This window comes from Sarcophilus harrisii, chromosome 5, assembly GCF_902635505.1.
Source record: "Sarcophilus harrisii chromosome 5, mSarHar1.11, whole genome shotgun sequence".
NCBI lineage: Eukaryota > Metazoa > Chordata > Mammalia > Dasyuromorphia > Dasyuridae > Sarcophilus > Sarcophilus harrisii.
The window spans coordinates 227,704,188-227,731,170 of NC_045430.1; the positions used below are offsets into that span (position 1 = coordinate 227,704,188).

The 26,983-nt window shown below is 36.7% G+C and overlaps 2 protein-coding genes across 2 annotated transcripts in view; one reads left to right on the plus strand and one right to left on the minus strand.

Annotated features, from left to right (window-relative positions):
• The window catches only part of PDSS1 (decaprenyl diphosphate synthase subunit 1), a 34,638-nt gene extending 20,812 nt beyond the window's left edge, over positions 1-13,826 (minus strand). Inside the window, exons 1-4 of the mRNA XM_003771853.4 lie at positions 13,615-13,826; positions 4,781-4,842; positions 3,747-3,867; positions 738-868 (exon numbers count right to left, since the gene is read on the minus strand). Coding sequence (XP_003771901.2) covers positions 738-868; positions 3,747-3,867; positions 4,781-4,842; positions 13,615-13,758 — 458 coding nt within the window. The 5' untranslated portion in view covers positions 13,759-13,826. The remainder of the gene's footprint in view (positions 1-737; positions 869-3,746; positions 3,868-4,780; positions 4,843-13,614) is intronic.
• The window catches only part of LOC100920228 (protein adenylyltransferase SelO), a 68,357-nt gene continuing 55,130 nt past the window's right edge, over positions 13,757-26,983 (plus strand). Inside the window, exons 1-2 of the mRNA XM_003771854.3 lie at positions 13,757-13,846; positions 13,953-14,322. Of these exons, the coding sequence (XP_003771902.2) occupies positions 13,757-13,846; positions 13,953-14,322 (460 nt within the window). The remainder of the gene's footprint in view (positions 13,847-13,952; positions 14,323-26,983) is intronic.

Consider the following 26,983-nt stretch of genomic DNA (forward strand, 5'->3'; position numbering starts at 1 on the left):
AAAACAATAATAGTTAAAATTTACATGGGCTTTAAATTTGCAAAACATTATTTTTCTTGATACAGTAATTTTAAAAACAGGGGCAAAGGTATGTAAAGTCCCTTTAAAAATTATTATTGAAACTAAGTAGCCAAAACATTTTTCTTTATTTCATGACTATTTTCTTCTACAGTTTGTTTTTCTTTAGGAATTAGCATTTCAGACAGCCATGGCAAAATACTTACCAGCAGTTAGTTAATATATTGATGCTGTTTCACTAGTTTATACTAAGCAATCTTTAAACTTATTAATTTTATTTTCTATCTGGGTAATGATTAAACAAGCCTGTATGCCCACAAGTTTTATTTCTTGGAGAGAAAATTAGCTGCTAAAGCCTTTTCTGGCTTGTAGATATCAAACTACTGCTGAAGAGGTGGCTGAGTCAGGTTAAGAGGAAGAAGCTTGATTCTGGCTCTTCCTTCCAATTACTAATAAGCAGCAAGTTTTCAAGGGACCATAAATGTCAAATGAGGTCCCATTCGACTATGGAAAAGTTGTTCTTCAAATAGAGATCATTTTAGTATTTACAGATGCTTTAAGAAATATCCTTGGGATCTTAAAAACTTCTCAAACTTCAGAATAAACAGACAAGTAATCATGAGCTACCTGCCCTATTCCAGGCCCTCTCCTAGATATTAAGGAGAACAAATTCCTTATACAGGATTCATTAATAAAGTATTCCAAGGAACATAACTCACCGGCAATTATTATGATGAATATTGCAAGCTCGGGCCATTAGCACCACAACAATTGGTCGAAAAGCTTTTCCTCTGCCATCAAAGTAGTATTCACACATTTCCTTAAGTTCTGTTGTAGACACCAATAATTCCTGAAATAAATGATCTATTTCACTGTGATGTCCAGAACCCACAGAGAGCCAAAGTAATAGAAGCCTTCCTGACACTTACTAGCTATATTATCTAGGGTGGGGGGGATGGCAGTCAGAGAACCTCTCATCTGTAAAATGGGAAAAAAATCACACTTGCATGATTGTGCCTACTTTATAGGCTTGGTGTAGGTAAAATGCTATAAACCTATCATCTGTAAAGCTATTATTTATAATGGTGCAATGGAAGAAGACAGGCCTTGGAATTAGGTCTCATCTTCTACTCAGCCCGGCTGAGTGACCCTGGGGTAAAAACTCAAGATCAGAGTACATTAACTGCATGGGTAGAAGACATTCCCGAACAGGGACTCCATAAACCAGGGAAATCACAAATTCAGAGCATTATTATACAAGTAATACAGTATTTCTTTCTTTTACAAATGTTCATGTCAAATACTAGAATTTGACTGGGAAAAGTTTTAATGTTCTGTCATAGAAAATTCATCAACACTTAAGTGTTTACTATGTGCAAGGCACTGAGGAGACAGACAAAAGCAAATTAATTTTGGCTCTGACAGAGCTAAAAAAGTTGTTGGGACAGGGTCCATGTAGTTCAGAGACCTTGAGCTGAGTAAGGATTCTATGAGCAGGGGAGGAAGGAGTGTACTCCAGCCATGAGGGTCAGTCAATGGAAAGGCACGGAGACATAAGAGGGAGGAGTATGTATGGAGAAAGGTGAGAAAGTCAGAATAATGGACTGTAAAGCACTTTGAGGAAGAAACGGAATTCACATTTGATCTTAGCAGTTATAGTGAAACACTGTAACTTGTGAGTAAGAGAATAATAAGATTTTATTTGTCCTTTAGGAAGATCACTTTGATAGCTGTGTAGAATTTGTATTAGAGAGGAGAAATTTACAGCTGGGAGACTAATTTAGAGGCTCCTGCCTCTCTAAGGGGAAGGCATAAAAGCATGAAATGGAGTAATGCTATGTAAATAGAAAAGGGGGTAGATATGAGAAATTTTGTGGACATAGGAACAAGATCTGGTAAATGACTGGTTGTGCGATTAAGGCCAAGTAAGGAGTTGGCAATGACAATTTGAACCTAGAGGACTAAAAGGATGGTGGTTCCTTTTACCTTAACCTGGAAGAGTGGGTTTGAGAGAAAAAGCTAGCATCATGAGATGTGTGATATAGATTACAATCCGCCAAAACAATAAGGGTTTTCTATGAGAGAACTCTTTCCTGGTCACTGATGGCATAGAGCACAGAGATTCCACAAGACACTGGCTATAGCCCTAAAATAATCTGAGAGATGGCCCAGTGGCAGTTGGGTTATACCCACCATGGGTACTGATGCCAGGCTCAGAGGAGAGGAGGTGGAGAACTTACAAAGCAGAAGGGGGCAGAAAGAGTTCAGAGTGGAGCAAGTCAGAGGACAATGGTAGGCATGGCCACGCTGAAGACAAGTCTCAGAACTGCCTACTGCAATTCCCCATTTACACTATTCTGCTCCCAGGAGGCTTCTCCACTACCCTCTGGGTAGTTTCATTCCTAACCATAGACGCATCCACAGCTTTGTTCTGGCCTATTCTTTTTCTTGGTTATTTTCATTAGCTCTTGTGGGTACAAATATTATTCCAAGTTTTATTCATGCATCTCTAGTCCTACATTATCAACTGTCTAACTTTTTGAACTCAAATCCCCATAGATATTTCCAACTCATGCCCCAAAGAGAAGCCTTTTCCCTCCAAACTCATCCCTCTTCCAAATTTCCCTATGACTGTTAGGGTACCACCATATCCTTGCAATTATTCAGGTTCACAACCTGGTGTCATTTTTACTTCTTGATGCCCCCTCATTTCAAATACTCACTCTAGGGGCAAAGTGAAAGAAAAACAAGATAATCCATGATCAGGAGGAACTTATAAATTAGCCACACAACAAGCATTAAGTGTTTACCATGTGCTAAGCACTGACCAGAAAGAAAAATCAAGAAGAGTTCCTGCCCTTAAAGAACTTACAAAAGAAGTGGACATATTAATAAAAGCACAATTATTAATATGATAGTTAACACTTTTGTAGTGCTTACTATGTGCTAGGCACTATGCCAAGGGTCTTAAAATTATTATTTCATTTAACCCTCATAAGAACCCTGGGAAGTAGGAAGAAACAGGGGCAGATAGCAGTTAAGTGACTTGCCTAGGGTGATACAGTTAGTAAACGTCTGAGGTCAGATTTGAACTCAGTCTTCTTAATGCCAGGAACAGAGCTGAATTCAATGAGCCGTCTAGCTGCTTCAATCCATGTTTGATAAGCTACAAGATAAAGTGTAGTAACCTTGTAACCTTGGAGGGGATGGCACTAGGAGCTAGGATAGACAAAACTAACAGAAAATAATTAAGTGCTCAATCTGAGGCTAGAACATTCATTTTAGGTGCAGTAAGAACTAAGAAAAAGGATATAGCACTATAAGCTGGAATACTAAGAAAAAGATTTCATCTTGAGCTGTCCTTAAAGAATGAGTAAGACTTAGAGGAAAAGATAGAACATGCCAGTTGGGGAGAGTAGTGAACAAAGGCAGAGAGAAATAAAATGGATTATTTGTGAGGGGGATTGTAGGTCCTGGGTCTGGATCAAGTTTCAGGTTGGGAACTGAGGTGAATATATAGGGTAAGGCTGGATTATGGAGGACTTTGGAAGCCAGTCCACAGTGCCTTTCAGGTAATGCTCTATATTAAACATTTTTGAGAAAAACTACCTTTAAAACAAAACATTGACCAGCTAATAAGACAATTGATACTGATCTCTATTTATTTCGATGAACCTGCATTGCTGTCTCAATTTATTTTTATAATTTATTTTATCCTGCCACCTTACCTTTTTTATATCTTCATATAAATCAGTCAGGTCTCTCCGACCAAGCTTAAAAGGGTCTGTGTATTTCTCACCACTCTGTGTTTTACTATAGCAGCCTACCACCTGAGTTGTGTGATGAAACCTAGGGAAAGCAGTGATGGAAACAAGAGGCAAAACTCTACTTCATTCATTAGAAAACATTATTTTTCAGCAAAAGAAAATGACATGCAAATTAAAAGATTAAAAAAAGAGGTGGTAATAAATAAAAAAGACCAAACCTTAATATTTACAAACTTAGGGGATACAGACTTATCATGTTAGAGATAAAGTCTCACATTTACCTATCTGAAAAAAGAAAGGATTAAGGTGTCCTAATGTGTTTCTAAAAAAAAAAAAAAAAAAAAAAAAAAAAAAAAAAAAAAAAAAAAAAAAAAAAAAAAAAAAAAAAAAAAAACAAAAAAAAAAAAAAAAAAAAAAAAAAAAAAAAAAAAAAAAAAAGCCTCAATCTTTACTTCTACAGAGTAACTTCTAGTTATTCAGAATCAAGACACAAAATTTTGGTGTGCAACACACAATAAATGAATATTCATAGAGATAACTCAGAGGCAATAAAAGATACAAAAGTGCTTCTGAAAGCTTAAAAGATGAAACTATTTACAAGTTTTAAATCAATTGTGGTTTATGTACTTTCATCTAATGGGTAATCCATGTTATGTGGGACCCAGCAGATTTTCAAGAACATTTCCAGACTTGGAAGAAGATGCCTTTCCTATCATCCCCACTCCCTCACTTTGTCCAGGTCATAAACAAAATAATCAAGTGAACAAATGATCCACTGCATCACCAGGACACTGGGGAATTTTTTTTTTTTTTTTTTAGCATTAAGAGGATAGTTATCACCAACTTCCCAAGCTCCCTCATATGTGGTGACTCATTTAACCAGAATATTCCAATGAACCAGAATAGCCTATTTCCAGGTTATTTTGAAGAAAGAGATTCTTTATGCTATTCAACATTTTCTGCTGTTCAATGTTTAAAGGCATTATAAAACTTACCGTGATATACTGTGCTTATTAGGACAGGATAATAAACTCCTCACAAGACTGAAATTAGGCATCTATAAAAGAAAAGACAAGCCAAAAGAAAAAAATGTTAATATTAAAACAGAAAACATCTGTAATTCTTATTAAATAAAAACTCTTTCTTTTAAGTTCACTTATTTAGTTGGACTGTAAACTTTAGCAAAATGACAATTCTGGAATGAATTTACCCTAACTTAAGTTAGATTGAGTCCCATAACAATAAACTTTAGTGAACTGGTTAAGTGACACTACACAGTAATTTGTAAATTTAAAAGGAATAGGACTGACAATTTTTAAATTAGAGAAGTTGATGTATATTGATTGAGGGAGTTTATACATGGGGTGCTCTCCATACTAATAAAATTTTCAAAAAGTATATTTTTATTTTGGAGAGCAATTTGGAACTATGCTCAGAAAGTTATCAAACTGTGCATACCCTTTGATTAGTTAGCAGTGTTACTACTGGGCTTATATCCCAAAGAGATCTTAAAGGGGGAAAAGAGACCCACATGAACAAAAATGTTTGTGACAGCCCTCTTTTTAGTGGCTAGAAACTGGAAACTGAATGGTTGCCCATCAATCAGAGAATGGCTGAATTATGGTATATGAATGCTATGGAATACTATTGTTCTGTAAGAAACAACCACCAAGATGATTTCAGAGAGGCCTGGAGAGATTTACATAAACTAATGCTGTGAAATGAGCAGAACCAGAAGATCATTGTACATAGTGACAAGAAGACTCTACGACAATCAATTCTGATGGACGTGGCTCTCTTCAATAATGAGAGGATTCAAATCAGTTCCACTTGTGCAGTGATGAAGAGAGCCATCTATACCCAGAGAGAGAACCGTGGGAACAGAGTGTGGAACACAACATGGCATTCTCACTCTGTTATTTGCTTGCATTTTGTTTTCTTTCTCAAGTTATTCTTTTTCTTCCTTCTTGATCTGATTGTTCTTGTACAACAGGATAATTGTATAAATATGTATACATATATTGGATCTAACATATATTTCAACATATTTAACATGTATTGGACTACCTGCCAGCTAGGGGAGGGGGTGGGGGGTAAGGAAGAGAAAATTTGGAACAAAAGGTTATGCAAGGGTCAATGTTGGAAAAATTACCCATGTATATGCTTTGTAATAAAAAGATTTAATAAAAAAAAATAATGAAATTTAAATTTAAAAAGAAAAAAAGGGCTGGGCAAAAAAAAAAAAAAAGTATATTTTTAACAACAGATTTTTTGCATAGGGACTATATTTTTAATTCTCTCGCCCAAAAGTAATTTTTTAATTAAAAAATTTTTTCTTTCAAAAGTACTGCCATCATCACAGTAGAAAGCTCACTAAACTTTGTAGAGAACCCGATTTAAATCCTCAATCTCTGTGATCTTCAGCAAGTAATTTTCCCTCTAGCTCCTAAGAATATTTGATTGTTGTCTATGTCCCTAGATTCTACCTTTTCTCTCTCTCCTATTATCAGTCCTAAGACCCAACCAACCAAACTATGCCTACCAAAAAAACAAAGGCTGAAGCTGAGATTTGTATTATTCTTTATTTTATAAGTTAATAAGTTATATTAACAGTTTGACATAAAAGCTACATAAAACATAATTTAACTTCATAAGTCCATGTTAGTTTTTTTTTAATGATTTATCACACTCTACCTGCATCTTAAAAATTTATTTTATAATTATTCATTTTCAGTCTACGAGTTCTTCTATTACCAAAATAAACATGGAAAAAAAGCAAATAAGGGTATTAAAACCAATCAGATGAACTTCTTTATACTGGGAGCATAATTTCCAAGAAAGCACTTCCTACTGGATTGTTAGTAAGACGATAGAATAACTGAAAAAATGAAAGATCTACTCAAATATCAGTTTTACTGCTTATACTACCTGGGGAACATGAGGCAAATCATTTTACCTCTTGACATTAGTTTGTATAATGGAGAGATTGGCATGAGTGTAAAATGGATGATCTCTAAGGTCTGTGCTGGCTTTAAGTGCTTTGATAAATTTAAGAAACTGGCAACAGCCTGGGTTTGAAATAAAGGACACATGGAAAGTAGACAAAGATTTGGTAAAATAGGTCTAGGGAACACTGAAAAAAAAAAAAGAAGAAGCACTAATTACAATTATGGAGAAAGGAAATTTGCACAGGTGTTTGTAATGAAAAGGGCAGTTCCTGCAATTTATTCACAAGTACAATCCTAGCACATGGTAGGTGTTTAATACATGTTTACTGATTGACTGATGCCCCAAACATCCCAGGTAATAAGACTATGATTAAAAGACATCCTTCTCTTTACTTCTTATAATATTTAAACCATTTCCTTTCTTTCTTTTTTTTATTATTATAGCTTTTTATTTACAAGATATATGCATGGGTAATTTTTCAGCATTGACAATTACAAAACCTTTTGTTCCAATTTTCCCCTCCTCCCCACGGCAAGTAGACCAATACATGTTAAATATGTTAAAGTATATGTTATATACAATATATGTATACATGTCCATACAGTTATTTTGCTGCACAAAAAGATTAAATTAAAGTATACAATGATCTTCTGGTCCTGCTCAGTTCATTCAACATCAGTTCATCTAAGTCTCTTCAGGCCCTTCTGAAATCATTCTGCTGGTCATTTCTTACAGAACAATAATATTCCACAACATTCATATACCACAATTTATTCAGCCATTCTCCAATTGATGGGCATCCACTCAGTTTCCAGTTTCTGGCCACTACAAAGAGGGCTGCCACAAACATTCTTGCACATACAAGTCCCTTTCCCTTCTCTAAGATCTCTTTGGGATATAAGCCTAGTAGTAACACTGCTGATCAAAGGGTATGCACAGTTTGATAACTTTTTGAGCATAGTTCCAATTCGCTCTCCAGAAAGGAAATTATTTCCTTTTAACCAGCTTTTAAAAACCAACTTAACCACAAATAAGAAATCTTATAAGGTAAATTATAGGTAAGAAAAAATATAGAGAGTAGATATGAACTTGAGTATTTCAGAGTAGGACAGTGAGATTGTACACCTCGAACTGGAATTAGATTCACCTTTTTCAGTTCAAACCTGGCCTCAGATACATCCTAGCTGTGTGGCCCCAGGCAAGTCATTTAATCCTATTTGTATCAGTTTCCTCATCTATAAAATGAGCTAGAGAAGGAAATGGCAAACCACTTCAATATCTTTGTCAAGAAGAGTTGGATACAACTGAAATGAATGAACATCAACAATTTCAGAGTAATAATTTATGTTCACTTCAAATCCTGACTCCAGGCCCTACCACTCTCTATTACTGGCATGCATTCACTAAGAATTAAATCAAGCTAAGTTAGCATTGTATTTTGCTTCTTAGTCCTTCCACAACTATTCCTATCTGAGATCCATAATTATGGCTCTTGTAATACCCTCTTCTCACTTTCTTTGATATCATGTAAATGCCAACTAATTCCACTTCCATCACCCAGTGAGGTGCTCACACCTTACTCCTTACCACAGTAAAAAATTATTTACCTGCAAGATACTTAATTCCAAGACACAAAAACTGCCTTTACCCATTCATTGCCTTCACCTTCCCACCAATTTTTCCCCTAGTCTGAGAGGAAGCGATGACCTTCTAGTTAAAAGAGCAACTCTCTCCTTACCTAGCTCAGGCAGCTCAGGTCTAGCTCAGGCACCATCTTCTGTCATAGACAGACATTGCTGCCCTTCACCAGTCCTGTTTCCCTAATCCTCCCCTTTGGGTGATTCCACCACCAGCCAGGAACTATGTGCTGTTAGAAGAAGCCACAAATCTGTTCTCCCTGGATCCATTGTCAGTTCAGGCTCATCTGAACTGGTCCTTGGTTGCTCATGGTGAGTTAGAAGGGGTCATGAAGAGCCATCAAGTCCAACCTTCTCATTTTACAGATGAGGGGACTGAGGATCAGAAAGATGACGCGAGTTAACTAGACACATGGGAGCCAGAGGTGCTCTGGCCCCAACCCCTCACCACCAGGCTTCCACCATGCCTTGTGGACTCCCAAACTTTCCCTGGGTCTGTCCATTCAAGCTCTCAAATCCTGTTTAAATCATGCTTCTGACACAGCGTGAGCTCTGCAGGGACTTAATCTCCCTTGACCACTTTCTTCATCTCTAAAAGGAGATCTGGCTTCAGAAATCTCTTTCTACTCACTATTTTGCTAGGCAATGTGAAACATGACAAAAACTTAACTGTCTTGTCTCTTGGCTCATGGAATAGACATTTTATTCTTAATCTTTTCACTAATCCTTTCAAGTTTTATTGGGGGGGAAAAAGGGACTTTCTTGTGGAAAAACGCTCTTTCACCCATACATCTAGGTTTCTTTTGTGAGGTCATCCTAGTCTCCTCAGGTTTTTCATAGCACTTTGCCTAGCCCTTTCTGCTGAGTTCATGTTATCCTTTGTACTTTGTATCATAAATGCTTGTACAAGTCATTACTCCTATAAGATGGTAAACTGCTAAGGACCAGGTTCTGTTATACCAATCTTTGTATCAGCCAGCATATTACTTAAGAAATGCTAACCAAATTAAAATTTGTATCCTTTATTGTAATACTAGATGGCTATCTGGGAAAATGTCAATATTCTGGTGATATCGGCAAATAATATGACAAAGTTTCTCACGAATATCCTCAATCCTCAGGAACCAGGTGAATAAATATGGACTACATTATCATTCATCAATTATGACTTAAGAATAATTGGATCTGAAGAATGTAAATTGTTGAGAATAAGTCGCCTTACAGAAAGCTCTCAAATACTTGCCACAGGGCTCTATTCTTGGTCCATTCCAGTTTAATATTTTTACAAAGGTTATGAAGAAGTACAAGGCATTATTCAAGTCAAAAATTTGAATGACATAAAGTTGAAAATACATAGATGTTGAAGAGAGGAATTGTAATTTAAAAAGATCTTACTAGGATAGAAAAATATCCAAACTAACAAATTGAAATTTTAAAAAGATAAAGTCCTGTGCTTAAGTCTAAAAAAATATTGACTTACACAAGTACGGAATGGGAAAGATGTTTTACACAGTCCAGTCCCTAATTATGTTAACTATATAGCCCTGATAATGTGAATAATTAAAACTGAATGAAGTTTAAAGCCATAAATGAAATCAGAGGCATCTGAAAATGCTTAAACTTTGGCCTCTTGATTCTGAATTCTATGCCTCACCCTCTCCTTGAGGTAATTTAGTTTTTATGAATACTGTTTATGATGATACTAGTTTGCACCATCCAGTCAAAGTGGACTGTTAGCTATTTTAGGCCTCCCTTCCTCACTGGGTCTGGAACATAATTCTTAGTGCTTTTTTCAAAATGCAGTTCAGAAGCCACATCCCCCAGGCCTTTCCTGACCCCTCTTACTATTAGAATTCTAAACCTTTTAAAACTACTCTATTTCTTTATCTGTGTATGTATTATAAAGCAGGAAAGCTTTATCTTAAGATCAAGTTTAGATCAGTATGTGAAATCTGAAGGACTACAAAGGTCTTCAAGATGTCAGAGACTGTCCTTGACACACAGGTGTCTAATAAATGTTTACTGAATTGAACTTTTGTATATAATCCAGTTGTTTCCTTAAAGAGCTTATATTTATTTTATTATCATTTAATTCTCAGTTCTCAAAACAGATCCTATACTTTAGTCAAGACTGGTGACAGGCTAAATGTTGATTGTCTGAAGACCAACCTAGCTAGTCAAAAAAGCTAGTCATCAGAGAATAGCAATTCAAAGCACAGTACAATGGAAAGAAAAACTGGACTTGGAGACAAGAAGACCTGGGTTTGAATCCTGACTCAATGATTTATGACTTTGTGACCTTGGAGAGATCACAACCCAGCTGTAAAATGGGGATAATAACTCACAAAATAATTATAGGGCTCAAATGAAACAATGTATGTGAAGGACTTTATAAAGAGCTATCATTAATATTACTAAATTGTTTAAAAAGAAATGCTCTCAGTAATAAAATCTAGGCTTCCAGTCTGAAAGTATAATAAGTTTCAAAAGACAACTATAAAGAGATCACAATGTAGTATATTATTGAGTGATCTCTACTTTATGCCTCATTCTCCATCCCTTCACCTTACATTCAGATTAAGGCAAAAATCTCATACTTAACTGTTCTGATTGTATCCAAAATTAGTATCAGTATACTTTAAGAAATAAACTCCAACAGTTCCCTGCTTCCTGCTTTAAGGTACAACCTAGCTTGAGTTAAAGAGGACTTTGAGCTTTACATAATCTGGCCCCACCCAATAACGCCCTTTCCTCTATTTCCTCTACGCTTAACATCCAATTTCTACATTCCCTCAAGAAGTCTTTCAGTACTCTTGGGGGCCTTTAAATTTGCAAGTCTGTTTTCTAATTTTCCTTTCCTTCCTCTAAAATGTGCACAACTCCATATTATAGTTAAGACACAATTAATTCTCCTACTACAGTGCTTTACTCTTCCTTGTATTCCACATACCATTTAGCATTGTACCTAGCATAGATGGTATCAACAAATCTAAGATTTGAAAAAAAAAAATCTACTCTCTAGGGTCTTATATTCTACTAAAGTAGACAAGAACAGATTATAAGAGAATAAAAACACAAAGTAATTATAAGCAAGAATGTTAGTGTTCACATTACTGTAACTCAGCAAAGGGTTCACATAGGTGGTGGTATTGAACCGGTTTTAAAGGAAGAGGATTTTTATGATTTGAAGGTGAGAAGGAAAATTATTCTACCTAATGAGGTAAGGTGAATGAAAAGGCATGGAAACAGGAGGTGGCATGTTTTCTATGTGAGCTCCTAGAGAACAGGGACTTTTTTGTTTTTTAACCCATTTTTGTATCTCCAATGCTTAGCATAATTTCTCCCATATTTCAGGTGCTTAATAAGTGTTAATCTGAAGAGAGAAAGCAATGTGGCTGGACTGCAGAGCCTTAGAGAAGGGAAACTAACACAGAAGGCTGAAAAGAGGCTGGGACCAAGTTAAGAAAGGGCTTAAAAACTAATGATCTCATCTTAAGCGGGAAGAGGAAAGAAAGGGAACAAGCATCTATTATGTACCTAAATTCACAAGTAACTGCTAAAATTAAATATCTCATTGGTTCTTAAAGGCAACAGAAAGGCACTAAAGTTTATTTGTTGATTAGACTAATGATATATCTGTGCTTAAGAAAAAGCAGAGAGGATATTGTTATGGGAAGATAACTGAAGCAGGATAAGAGGCTGTTCACATTCTAGAAAACAGAGATAAAAGCCTAGAAGTGAAAGCCTTGAAGTGATGGCTACTTATGCGAGTAGAGAGAAGGAATCAGATACGAGATATATGGAAAAGGTAGAAACGGGACTCAAAAAATGTATTTATTGAAGTCAATGCATATGAATTTTGGCCATTCAACCAGATTGTTAGCTTCTCCATATCAGAGTTTTCTTCTTGTGTTTCACATTTCCTCCACATTGGTGGAAGCAGAGTAGGATGGTAGAAAGAACATCTTGATTCAAGTGACTTAGTTTCCCCACTTATGACATGAGAGGTTGAAGCAGGCTCAAGCTCTGTTTCGGTTCTAGAGTTTATATCCTATGAGCTACCAAGCCCAAGCTCCATTTTCTCTTTGGATATATCCTTGTGGTTCCTTCTCTTCCTTTTCTTCCCGCCCAGGCCCTCCCATAGAACCAGGTAAATTCTCTTCTCCTTTCCTCATCTACATCTTAATCTCAAAACTAAGATTAGTTTTTTTCACCCTAAATATCTCCTAGTCCCCAGGACACCATCCTCATGCTATCCCTACGAAGAGGGAATAAAGGAAAAAAAGGAAAGCGTTAAAAATGAATTTATTTCCATCCTGTTATCCCAATGAAGAGGGAATAAAAGGAAAAAAAAGGAAAGCGTTAAAAATGAATTTAAGTTTCTAACATAAATTCGTTGCTCTCGGCTATATTTCAGTCCCAGCACTATTCCACCCCCTCTTCGGGAGTCCCAGCTCCCGACTAACACCATCCTAAGAAACAAGTCTTCTGGGGTCAGTGCACTGGGTCCCCACTCTGCCCCCTTTACCAATATTTAATTCTTCATCTAAACAAGAACTATATTTTTACCTCCCCTCCTCCCAGACAGACCCTTTCCTTCACAATACTTAGAGCCTCTGGATCTTGGATCTCAAGCGCACCTTCCCAAGACTGTTCTCCTAGCTCTCCGCCCCCTTCTTTTCCGCAGGAAAACCCTCAGCCCCAGAGTGCGGTGCTTCCCCCCTCTCTCAGGGTCCCAACGTCCTGAATGTCCTCCGTAGGACACCAGTCCCCCTCTCTCTCTCACACGCACGCACGCGCACACACACCTGTGAATGTGTCTCTCACACAGCGCCCCCTGATCTCTCAGGTTCACCAGTCCCCCTCTCTCTCTCACACGCACGCACGCGCACACACACTGTGAATGAATGTCTGTCTCTCTCAGGTTCTTACCCTCATATTTCCTGTCTCTCTCACACACACACACACACACACATTTCCTCTGGTTCTTATCACCCCCTTACACACTCTCCTCTAACTCCCACTCTCACACGCACACGTCTCTCTCTCTCCCCCTGCGGGGGGACGACCCTCGGGCCCCTGCCTCCAGAAGTCATTGCCTCGGGGCCCGCCCTCCGGGGCGCACGCTCGCGCGCACTACCCACGCGCCGGCTCCCCATTCATTCCGCTGTCATTGGCGCCGTGACCTCTGCGCGCCCGCGCCTTCTCGCGCCCGCCCTCTACCTTCCTCGCGGACCACTCACCAGATTCTGGGAGCCGGCCGCAGGCCGGGCGGGGACCGCGCATCCCTGGACTTCGGGCGGGCCCCGCAAGGCGCCGAGCCCAGGGCTCCCCGAGGCCGCTCTCCAAGAGCAGCAGCGCCACCAGCGCCAGCCCAATGAGGCCATGATCCCGCACCGAAAGTGCGACCGGCGGCTCCGCCGCGAGGACCCGGAGCCGGAAACCTGGCACGAGAAGCACTTCCGCCCACACCCCGTCTGTCGCCGCTCCCCCCTCCCAACGAGGCCGAGCCCGAAGTGCGCACGCCTACAGACCCTCGGGGTGGTCTGCGGGAAAGCGGAGACAGCCCGCCGAGAAATAGAGGCCGGGGCGGTGCCTTGGCCGCGCACTCGGGCCCCGCCCCGCGCCTCGGGGCGCCGCTGCCTCTGGCACGCTGCTGGCCTCGCTTCCCACACAGGCTCTCCCAGGCAGGCCTCTCTTGGGCGGCCGGGCCCGGCCCGTGGAGAGGGGAGCGGAGCGCCCCGGATTGCGGACTCCGGGGTCCGTGTTCTTGGCGGTGCTCCTCTACTGCGGAGCCGGCCGCGGGCTCCTGGAGCGGCCTCCCGCGCCGGGGCAAAGGCCCAGCCTCGAGCATCTTTCCCTCAATGCGTCCGGCCCCGGCTTGTGCGAACGGAAAACCCGAGTGGGCGCCTCCCTGGCTGCTTGGAGCTTGTCTTCCGAAAGCCTCGTAGGTACGGATGGGATCTCCTGGCGGCCGGGGTGTGAGCGCCGCCCGGCTCGGCGTCCTGGGCTGCGGCCCTTAGCCGCGGGGCCGGCCTGGGACTGGGACCTGCGTGTGCACACAGGAACACGTGCGCGGGGCGCGCACGGGCCGGCCAAGGCCGTCTCGTCTTTCAGAGGGTGACTCGCGGTGTGGAAACCTCCTCCACCAGGCAACAGTCTTAGGAAATCATCGGACGACAAACTAAATTGGCGCATTTCCTACCGTAGAATGCCTTCTGATAGCTACTGCCCCCGGCGCTTCGGGGCTTCCATTCTGAACCCTGAAATGTGGTGGCCCCCCGATGAGTCCCTGCCATTATATCCTGTGCCCACACATAGATGCGCGCGCACACGTATCCTGGGCCCACAGGAGGTGTTCAGAGGGCATTATATACTTATTTCTTTTTCCCCTCATTTTGCTTTAGACTTACTGGTGACAAAACTGGATCACAGGGTATGCACATTTGAATGACTTTGGGCCTTGTTCGAAATTGCTTTTTAGAAAGACTGGACTAATTCACAGCTCCATTATTAGTATATCAGTGTGTCTGTTTTTCCACAGACACACATACACATATACACAGTACTGTCATATGTGTAGTACTATATATATATGCATATATACTTGCATATAACACACATTTACATTTTTATGTATATACACACATATGTAATATACATACACACATATGGATGGTTCTGAGAGGAGTTGATTTCAGGCAGCTGATGGGTATGCAAACAATAGCAATTCACTGAGAAATCTCAGAAAGTTACTGGGGGACTCTGAGAGGTGCAGTGACTTGCCAGGAACATCCAGCTGTGAGACTTATTGACTCAGTTACACCCACTGCGTCTCAGGGTATGTTCTGATGGTATTTTCAAAAGTTTTACTTCATTGCTGGTTGGTCAGCAATATCAGAGCTGGAAAGGAACATAGAGGCTTTGTAATACAAGTTCCTTATTTTGCAAAATAGGCCAGAGATTTAGTGACTTTGCTAGGTCACACAAAAATCACAGCCTGCAGCTTTTGAAGCTTGCACATTGTTTAACTTTTCCCATCTGCATTGGTAGCAAATTGCTCGTAGTGATTTTTTTAAGTTGATTAAATCACAGGTGTCAGCCAAAAGTATGCACTATATGAGTCTTGTACAGATCTGGAAGATGTCCAACTTGAAGTACATAGACTACTCTTTCAGGTTACCGTCAGTTCCTGATAAGAATAATTGCTTCATTTTGCTCCTCTAAACAGATTGGATGTTTATGACTAATTGTAGGTTGGCTAAGAGAATGAGAAACTGTTAATTCAATCTAGGTTCACTCTGTCAATAAAAAGTTATTATAATAAAAATTTTAAAAAAAGAGTGAATGCTGAAAATCATCCATGTATATATTTTTAAAATAAAAAGCTTTTATTAAAAAAAAAAAAATCTAGGTTCACTTTAAATGTTATAGCCTGCCTTTATAAATAGGTGCCTGTGAGTTCAGCCCTGTGGGAAATTAGTGATTTGAAAATTCCTTCCATTAGTCCACAGTTGTTTGTAACTTAAAAGTCTTAGAAAGTTGCCTGGGACAACTTGCTCAGCTTCACTCAGTTGTTATGTGTCAGAAACAAGACTGCCTAATTCTGAAGGCAACACACTACCTCTCACAACATATATACTGATAAGTATGTGTATACCCAATTGTGTAAAAATTTTTTTGAATTCTAAATTCTCTTCTCCCTTTATTGAGAAGGCAGATAATTTAATATACATTGTGAGTAATCATACAAAACATATTTCTATATTAGTCTTTTTTTGAAACAAAACAAAACCAGCAAAAAATAACAGCCCCAAGAAAAATAAAGTTTCAAAAGTATGAATTGATCTGAATTTAGATTTCACTGGTTCTTTCTCTGGAGATGGAGAGAATTTTTTTATCCTAAATTCTTCAAGATTGTCTTAGACCATTGTAATTCTGAGAATAGCTAAGTTGTTCAGAGTGGATTATATACTTATTTCTTTTTTTTCCCCTCATTTTGCTTTAGATTTACTGGTGACAAAACTGGATCACAGGGTATGCACAATTGAATGACTTTGGGCCTTGTTTGAAATTGCTTTTTAGAAAGACTGGACTAATTCACAGCTCCATTATTAGTATATCAATGTGTCTGTTTTTCCACAGTCTTTCCAACAATTATCATTTTTCTTTTTGTCAGTAAGATAGTTATGTGATAGAAACTCAGGTGTTTTGATCAGCACTTCTCATGTTGTGATTTAAGGGCTTTTTTAAAAATTTGGTTGATAGTTAGAAATTTTTCCTTTGAGAATTTTTTGTTCATTATCTTTGGCCTCTATATGGAGATAATCTCTATTATATACTTGCATCAGTTCCTTATATTGGATATGAGATATTTATTTTTAATATTTTATTTTTCCAAATACAAAGAAAGATAGTTTTCAGCATTACTTTTTGTAAGATTTTGTGTTCCAGTTTTTTTTCTTCCCTCCCTTACTTCTCTCTTTCCCAAGACAGCACACAATCTGATATAGGTTATACATATACAATACTTTTAAACATATTTCCATATTTGTCTTGTGTGAAAAGATCAGACCAAAAGGGAATAATACAATGAGAAAGAAAAAGAAAATAAATAAAGAAAAAAAGTTGAAAATACTATGCTTTGATCCATATTCAGTCTCTATAGTTCTCTCTCTTGATGATAGCATTTTCTATCTCAAGTCTATTGGTGTTGTCTTGGATTACCACATTGCTGAGAAGGATTAAGTCTATCATGATTGATAAGCACATAGTTTTGCTGTTACTGTGTATGGTTGTTCTCCCAGCTCTGCTCACTTCACTCAGCATCGGTTCATGTAAGTTTTTCCAGGCTTTTCTGAAGTCAGCCTGCTCATCATTTCTTATAGAATAGTACCATTTCATCACATTCCTGTAGCATAGCTTAGTCAGCCATTCTGTAACTAATAGGCATAAATTCAGTTTTCAGCTCTTTGACATTAAAAAAAAGAGCTGCTATAGACATTTTTGAACATGTAGATCCTCTTTTATGATCTCTTTGGTATACACTGCTGGATCACAGGGTATGCACAGTTTTGTAACCCTTTGGACATAGTTCCAAATTACTCTCTAGAATGGTTGGATCAGTTCACAACTCCACCAATAATGTCTGTCATCTTAGCCAGTCTGATAGGTGTCTTCACACTTTAGTATCTTAATTTCTTAATTTCCATTTCTCTAATTATTAGTTATTTAGAGCATTTTTAATATGATTACAAATGACTTTAACTCCTTCATCTGAAGATTGTTCAGATATGAGATATTAAAAAAAACCCTTCCTATAAATATTTCTTTCCAGTTAATCTAATCTTAACTGCAATGATTTTGTTTGTGTGAAAACTTTACAAAACTATTAATCTTATCTTCAGTGATCCTCTCTGCTTGTTCTCTGGTTCCTGTCTCTCCATGTATTTACTTTCTTCTCTAATTTTCTAATAATATTTAACAATATTATCTTTTATATTTAGAACCATTTGGAGCTTATCCAAATTATTGCTAAAAATGTTAACATACAGCAAGGCAGAGTTCAACTGAAACCTTCCTGAAATATTGACATCAATTGTTCATTGTTGTCATTGTTGACATTATCAACATCCTTTTTTTCAAGGGCAGTCATTTAACCAATTTATAGGATCAATCTATCTGTCTAAAATCTATTCCACATTTCTCCACTTTTCTACAAGATTAACAAGAAATAGTTTAACAAACTCTTTATTAAAATGGATGCAAACTCTATAGCATTTAACAGATCTGCCAATTTAGTAATCCTATTAAAAATGGAAATAAGATTAATCTAGAATGACTTGTTCTTGATGACATAATGCTCATTAAAGTTAAGTTCACTGACCTATAATTTGAAGAAGACAATTCCCTACAGTTGCCCTTTCTCAAATCCTGTGGTACTAATATTCTCTGTGATGTTTCAAATATATCTAGAAGTAGTTCAGCAGTCAATCACAGTCACCAGTTTTTAAAGTACCAGGAGATGTAAGTCATTTGGACTTGGCAACTTAAAGTTGTAAAGGATAATTAATGTCAACCATGATAACAGTTGACAAAGTCAAGTGTTTCTGTAGGGTTTCAGTGGAATGGTGCCTTGCTTTCTGTTAACATTTTCATCAGTAATTTGGATAAAGAGATAAATAGCATATTTATGCTATTTTATCACGCTTAAATTATATAATCTAATATACTGAATGACAAAATAAAAATCAAAAAACGACAGGTTAGGAATTTGTAGAGACTCAAGCTAGGATTCACTAGGGAAAAATGTCAAATTTATGCAGATTGAAGAAATAGACTTTACTACATCTTCCCATCACTATTCTTTACAGAAATTAGGATTCTTTTTGGGCAAAATGATGCATATATCAGACTTTGTTGAGATTTTTTTTTTACTGCTTTGCTTTCTCTTCTTAAAATTTAATGGCTCTAAGGAAAGGTAAGAAAGGGGAGAAGTATTTGGAAATGTAGGTAATATAAAAACAAAATCCAAAAAATTTAATTGGCTTTACAAGTACAAGATGAGTGACACATGATTAATTAGACTGCATTTTTTTTTAAAAGATTTTGGGACTTTAGTAGAATGAAAGTTCCATATAAATAAGACATGATATACCAGCCCCTCCCTCCCAAAAAAATGAATATGCTCTTGGGAATTTTTTTTACAAATAGTTCTACTGAATTCTATCTTCCTTGTACCACATATAGTGTATTGTGTTAAATTCTGGGCACCACATTTTAAGGACATTGATAAGTTGGGAAGCAGAAGAAATGGCTAAGAGCTTTGAATAGGTATAATATGAGAATTGGTTGAAGGAAATGGACTTATTTGATCTGGGGAAGAGAAAATTTAGGAGGAGATAATAATAGCTGTCTTCAAGTACTTAAATGACTATCTTGCGAAACTTTGTTCCAATTTTCCCTCCTCCCATCTCCTCCCTAGATGGCAAGTAGTCCAATATATGTTAAACATGGTAGAAATATCTGTTAAATCCAATATATGCATACATATTTATACAATTATTTTGTTGCACAAGAAAAATCAAATCAAACTGGAAAAAAAATAAGAAAATAAAATGCAAGCAAATAACAATAAAAAGAGTGAAAATGCTATGTTGTGAACCACACTCAGTTCTCACAGTCGTCTCGCTAGGTATAGATAGCTCTCTTCATCACAAGATCATTGAACTGCTCTGAATCATCTCATTGTTGAAGATCAAAATTGATTATCATATAATCTTGTTTCCATATACAATGGGATCTCTTGGTTCTGTTCATTTAGCATCAGTTCATGTAAGTGTCTCTAGGCTTCTCTGAAATCATCCTGCTGGTTATTTCTTACAGAACAATAATATTCCATAATATTCATACACCATAATTTATTCAGCTATTCTCCAATTGATGGGCATCCACTCAGTTTCCAGTTTCTTGCCATTACAAAGAAGGCTGCCACAAACATTTTTGCACATAGGGTTTCTTTTCCCTCTTTTAAGATCTCTTTGGGATTTAGGCCCAGTAGAAACACTGCTGGGTCAAAAGATGCGCACAGTTTGATAGCCTTTTAGGCATAGTTATATATTGCTCTCCAGAATGGTTGGATCAGTTCATAACTCCACCAACATTGTATTAGTGTTCCAGTTTTCCCACATCCCCTCCAACATTTATCATATCTTTTCCTGTCATCTTAGCTAATCTGAGAGTGTGTAGTTATTTCCCTGCATTCTTAAAAAGTGTACATTAAATATAAATTACATGAACTACTATTATATCCTTTTATTGATTTTATTAAGATTTTTTGAAAGTCAACATGATATAATGGAAAGCTGGTCTTGGGGGTCAGTACAACCTGGATTCTAGTCTTCCTCTAACACATGTCCATTGTAGCTCTTTAGTACTATAAGTCATAGAACTTTTGCAGATCTTATTAGCATAGAAGTGTCCTCACTAGGGAATCATCTACATAGATAAAATTTTATGTCAAGAGAAAAAAATGATTGCTAGGCTTATTATTAATATCACTTAATCTTCTGTAATACAGTGAAGCTATCATGATTATTGAGAGGCACAGGGTTAGTTGTCTCCTTTAAAATCAATCAATTAATTAATTTTCTCTTTGTTTTTAATGTTCATTTTTCCCAGTTTGACATAAATTAAAAAAAAATTTACATGTACATCCATTTAAAAAAAATTTTTTTTCTTATGAATCATGTTGAGAGAGAAAAGTCAGAACAAAAGGGAAAAACTACGAGATTAAGAAAAAAAATAAGAAAAAGGGAACAGAAGTGGACATAGCAAGGGTTGATATGTCTTAGATCAATGAATCACTAAGAACCAATTCTGTCATAATTGATCATTGTATAGCTGTTAACTGTGTACAATCTATCCCAGTTCTGCTTGTTTCACTTAGCATCAGTTCATGTAAATCTTTCCATGCCTTTCTAAAATCAGCTTGAACATAATTTTTTATAGAACAATAATATTCCATTACTTTAATATACCATAATTTATTCATCCATTTCCCAATTGATAGGCATCTACTCGGTTTCCAATTCTTTGGCACCACAAAAAGAGCTGCTACAAACATTTTTGTACACATGAGTCCTTCCCCTCTTTTGTGATTTCTTTGGGATACAGACCCCGGAGTGGCACTGCTAGATCAAAGGCTGTGCACAGTTTAATAGTCTTTTGGACATAGTTCCAAATTGCTCTCCAAAATGGTTGGATCATTTCACAATTTCATCAACAATGCATTAATGTCCCAGTTTTCCCATATCCCTTCCATTACTTCTCATAATTTTTTTCAATCATTTTAGTCAATCTGAGAGGTGTGAGGTGGTATTTGAGAATGATTTAGAGCATTTTTTCATATGACTATAGATGGCTTTAATTTCTTCATCTGAAAATTGTTCATATTATTTGACCATTTGTCAACTGGGAAATGACTTGTATTCTTATTAATTTGACACAGTTCTTTATATATTTTAGAAATGAGGCCTTTATCAGAAACACTAGCTGTAAAAAATTTTTTCTCAGCTTTGTGCTTCCCTTCTAATATTGGCTGTTTTGGTTTTGTTTGTGTAAAACCTTTTAAATTTAATGTAGTCAAAATTATACATTTTGCCTTTCATAATATTCTCTTAGTTTTTATTTGGCCATAAATTTCTCCCTTCTCCAAAGATCTGATAAGTAAACTATCCCTTCCCTTGCTCTCCTAATTTGCTTTTATAGTAATAGCTTTTATGCCTAAATCATGTACCCATTTTTGACCTTATTTTGGTGTAGAGTGTGAGATGTAGGTCTATGCCAAGTTTTTGACATATTATTTTCCAGTTTTCCCAGCAAGTTTTGTGAAATAATGAGTTCTTATCCAAGAAGCTAGATTTTTGGGGTTTATCAAATATTAGATAACTATAGTCATTGATTTTTGTGTCATATATCTAACCTATTCAAATGATCACCACTCTATTTCTCCAGTATCATATGTGTTTGATGACTGCAGCTCTATAATATAGTTTTAAGTTTGGTATTGCTAAGCCGACATCCTTTGTGGGTTTTTTTTTTTTCATTAATTTCCTTAATATTCTTGTCCTTTTGTTCTTCCAATGAATTTTGTTATGTTTTTCTAGCTCTATAAAATAATTTTTTGGCAGTTTGATTGGCATGGCACTGAACAAGAAGAGCAATTTAGGTAGAATTGTCATTTTTATTAGCTTGACTTACTCATGAGCAATTGATATTTTTCCAGTTGTTTAGATATGTATTTATTTGTGTGAAAAAGCACTTTGTAATTGTGTTCATATAGTATTATGGGCCAGAACATTGAACTTGAAACAGCATTCTTACAAGGTACTAATCGGTGGAATTGATAGAGACAAAAGTTATCTAATTTAGCTTGGTTCAGTATGATTGATTTAATCCTACAAGATGTTGTGGGCCAGAACTTGAAACAAGATACTAAATGGAATTGAGGAGAAAATGGTTAAATCTAGTTTAGTATCGATTTAATCCTATAACAAATAATGGTTTCCTAGGGATATGATTGGTGTAGACTCAGTGTGAGGCATATAAGCTAGAAGCTCTCAGGGCCAAAAAAGACAGGCAAACTAGAAGCTCTTGGGAGGCTGAGACAGATTCATTCCATCTTCCACTTTTGTTGTGGCTGGAGAGCGAAACATAAACCTTTGGATTCAGAGACAGTCAGGGAGATTCAAAAGCCAGAAAAGGCAGGCGGGAGCTCAAGCTCTTAGAACCAAGGGCAGACTAAAAGGCTCTCCAGAAAGCTGCCCAGCCCGAGGAAGGAGATAATAAAGGATCTGTACTAAAAGAAAGCTAACTGGGTGCAAGAAAGGAGACAAGACTTGGAAAGAGACAATAAAGGATTTGGACTTTAATTCCTGGCTGTACTTGTGGTGATTACTGAACTGAAAGAAGGCTGCCTCCAGAAACCCCAGGAAAACCCCAACAAGAGAATATTACATTTTAGAGAGAATATTACAATATAGTTTAGGATTTGTCTTGGCAGGTAATATTTTATTTTGTCTACAGTAATTTTAAATGGAATTTCTATTTCTTGCTGCTGGGCTTTGTTAGTAATATATAAAAATGCTGATGATTTGTATGGATTTATTTTATATCCTTTGACTTTGCTAAAGCTGTTAATTGTTTCAAGTAGATTTTGGATGATTCTCCAAGTATACCATCTTATCATCTGCAAAAAGTGATAGTTTTATCTTCTCATTGCATATTCTTTAATTTCTTTTTCTTTTCTTATTGCTAAAACTAACATTTCTAGTATAATATTGAATAATAGTGGTGATAATGGGCATCCTTGTTTCACTGCTGATCTTATTGGGAATGTGTCTAGCTTTTTTCCATTACAAATAATGCTTGCTGATGGTTTTAGATCAATGCTGCTTATCATTTTAAAGGAAAATTCCTTTTATTTCTATGCCCTGGTTTTTTTTTTTTTTTTAATAAGAATGGGTTTTGTATTTTATCAAAAGCTTTTTCTGCATCTGTTGAGATTATCATATGGTTTTGTTATTGATATGGTCAATTATGGCAGTAGTTTTCCTGATATTGAACTGACCCAGCATTCCTGGTATAAATCCCACTTAGTCATAGAAAGTTATCTTGCTGATGGTTGTAATCTGATACTATTTTACTTAAAAATTTTGTATTAATATTCCTTAGGAAGATTGGCCTGTAATTTTTATTCTCTGTTTTGGCTCCTCATGGTTTAGGTATTACCATATATGTGTCATAGAGGAATTTGGCAGGACTCCTTTACCAATTTTTCCAAATAGTTTACATAATATTGGAATTAATTGTTCTTTAAACATTAGGTAAAATTCACTTGTAAGTCCATCTGGCTCTAGAGATTTTTTTGTAGGGACTTTATTGATGGCTTGTTCCATTTCTTTTTCTAAAATGGGACTATTTAAGTAATTTATTTCCTCTTCTGTTAATCTGGGTAATTTATATTTTTGTAAATTGTAGTGTTCTAGTGCCAAAATGTACTGTTCTCAGTAATTTTCTGGAGATCTTCCTTTCAGTAATCACCACAAAAATAGCCAGGTGTTAAAGTCCAAAAGTTTATTGTCTTCTCCTGGTGCTCAGCTAGCTTTCTCATAGCCTTCAGAGGGGACTTGGTTTCAGTGGAGAAAATGCAGGAGAGAGCCTGCCACCAGGACCCTGACTGAAGTCGGAATGAATCTCCTCCAGTCATTGTTGGCTGTTATATACTCCATTATCATAGGTGTGAATCTTGTGGGACTATATTAAGTACTAAGTACATGTACTGAACTAGAAAACTATTAAACACCATGCTAAACTAGATAACCATTGTATTTATCAATTCCATTGACTTAACATCTTGTAAGAACCCTTGTTTCAAAGTTCTGGCCTATAACAGTAAATATTCATCCATTTAAATTAGATTGTCAGATTTGCTGGCATATGGTTGGGCAAAATAGCTCCTAATTATTGCTTTAATTTCTCCTTCATTGGTGGGGATTTCACCCTTTTTATTTTTGATGCTGGTAATTTGTGTGCTTTTTTTCCCTTTCCTTTTTCTAATCAAATTAACCAAAGGTTTACCTATTTTTTTCCCCCATAAAACAAACTTTTATTATATTTTATTATATATTATATATATTATATTTTATTAATTAGTTCAATAGTTTTTTTTAGTTTTGATTTTATTAATCCTCTTATTTTCAGAATTTATACTTTGGTATTTAATTGGGATTTTAAAATTTGTTCCTTTTTTTAGTTGCATATCGGATTCATTGATCTCTTCTTTCTCTGTATTATTCATGTAATAACTTTTTAGAGATATAAAATTTCACCTAAAAACTGCTTTGGCTGCAACGCATTGGTTTTGGTATATGTTGTCTCATTATTGTCATTTTTTTGGATGAAATTATTCTTTCTGTGATTTGTTGAGTAACCCATTCATTCTTTAGAATTAGACGATTTAATTTAGCTTTTTAGTCTATTTTTCTCTAGCTTTCTATTGAATGTAATTTTTATTGCATTGGGATCTGAAAAAGGAAGCATTTACTATTTCTGCCTTTCTGCATTCGATTCTGAGGTTTTTATGGATTAATACATAGCCAATTTTTGTGTAGGTGCCATGTGTTGCTGAGAAAAAGGTATATTACTTTCTATCCTTCTCCAATTTTCTCCAGAGGTCTATTATGTCTAAATTTATAAGATTCTGTTAACTTCCCTAGTTTCTTTTAGATCTATTTTTGTTTTTTGCTTTATCTAAGATCAAAATTGCTACCCCTAATTTTTTTTTTTTTTTGCTGTTACTGAAGCATAATAAATTCTGCTCTAGCCTTTTTAGCTTTACTCTGTAGGTATTTCTGTTTGAAATGTGTTTCTTGTAAACATTGGTTTTTAATTCACCCTGCTATCTGCTTCCATTTTATGGGGGAATTCACCCCATTCATTCATTCATAGTTATGATTACCAGCTGTGGACTCTCCATCTTATATTCTCCCCTGTATATACTTTTGTTTTCTCTTTCCACTGTGTCCCTACTTAGTAGTGTTTTGTTTTTAACCCACCACCCTACCCTCTTCCTGCCCTCCCTTCTATCACTCCTCTTCTTTTCTCTTACCCCATTCTTCTAGTATTTCTGCTCTTCCTTCTACTTAGCCCCTCCCTTTTCTTTCCTTTCTCCTCTTACTTCCTTATTTGGTAACATAAATTTCTATACTGAAGTGGGGGAATCTGTTCTCTCTTTGAGCCCAAACTGATAAGATTAAGCTTTAGACAATGCTCATTCACTTCCCTTCTTTTCCTCTTTTATAATAGGTCTTTTGTGATCTAATTTGTCACATTTTACTTTCCTTTTTGTCTTGTCCCAGTACAATCCTTTTTTTCCTACCCCTGTCTTTTTCTTTGATATCATTACATCAGAGTCAATTCATATCTATACCTTCTATCCACGTTTGCTCACTGTAACCGCCCCAATAAAAGAAAGATACAGTTCTCCAGGGTTACAAGTATCATTTTTTCATCTAGGGATGTAAACAGTTTAATTTTCAAATAATTTTTTTTCTCCCTGTTTGCTTTTCTATGCATCTCTTGAGTCCTGTGTTTCAGGACCAAATTTTCTATTTAGTTCTGGTTTTTTTCAATAGAAATGATTGAAAGTCCTACTTCATTGAAGATCCATCTCCTCCCTTGAAATATGATGGGTAGATAATTCTTGGTTATAAGGATAGGTCCTTTGCCTTTTGGAATATAGTATTCTAGGCCCTCCAATCCTTTTTTTTTTTTTTTTTTGTAGAAGTTGTCAGATTCTGAGTAATCCTGATTGTGACTCCTAGATACTAGAATTGTTTTTTTGTCTCCCCCACCCCCCCCTCCGGAAAGCTTGTAGAATTTTTTTTTTCTTTGAGATTATAATCCTGTAATTTTGCAAAAGTGTACCTTGGGGTTTTCCTTGTGGAATCTTTCTCTAGAGGTGGTCAATGGATTCTTTCAATGACTTTCCTTCCCCTTGGTTTTAATACATCAGGGTCAGTTTTCCTCCATGATCTCTTGAAGAATACTATCCAGGCTCCTTTTTTGGTTATGGCTTTCAGGTAGAACAATTTTAAATTTTCTTTCTTGGATCTATTTTCTATGTCAGCTATTTTTCTAATGAAAATTTTCTTCATTTTCTTCAATTTCTTCATTCTTTTTACTTTGTTTAACTGATTCTTGATGTCTTATAGAGTCATTAGCTTCCATTTGTAAAATGCCAAAAGTCACTTTTAATGGGGTAACCAGTTCCTGCATTTGTCCTATTTCATAATTCTGCCTTAAGGTTATGACCGTCCCCTCTTAATGGTTGAGATAAAGGTGTTATAGACATTCCTTAATGTCATTAGAATATCAGTAACCTCCATATATGAGGCTATCCCCACCTAGGTCTCTGCATTATGTCAATGTTCTTGTAATTCCATAAAAGGCTTGCTGTCCCAATACTCGGGGCTAGACTCTTTGAGATAGATGATAGTCTCCTCTAGCCCTGGGATCCATTGGTCCCAGTATTTCTCTCCATTTAATAAA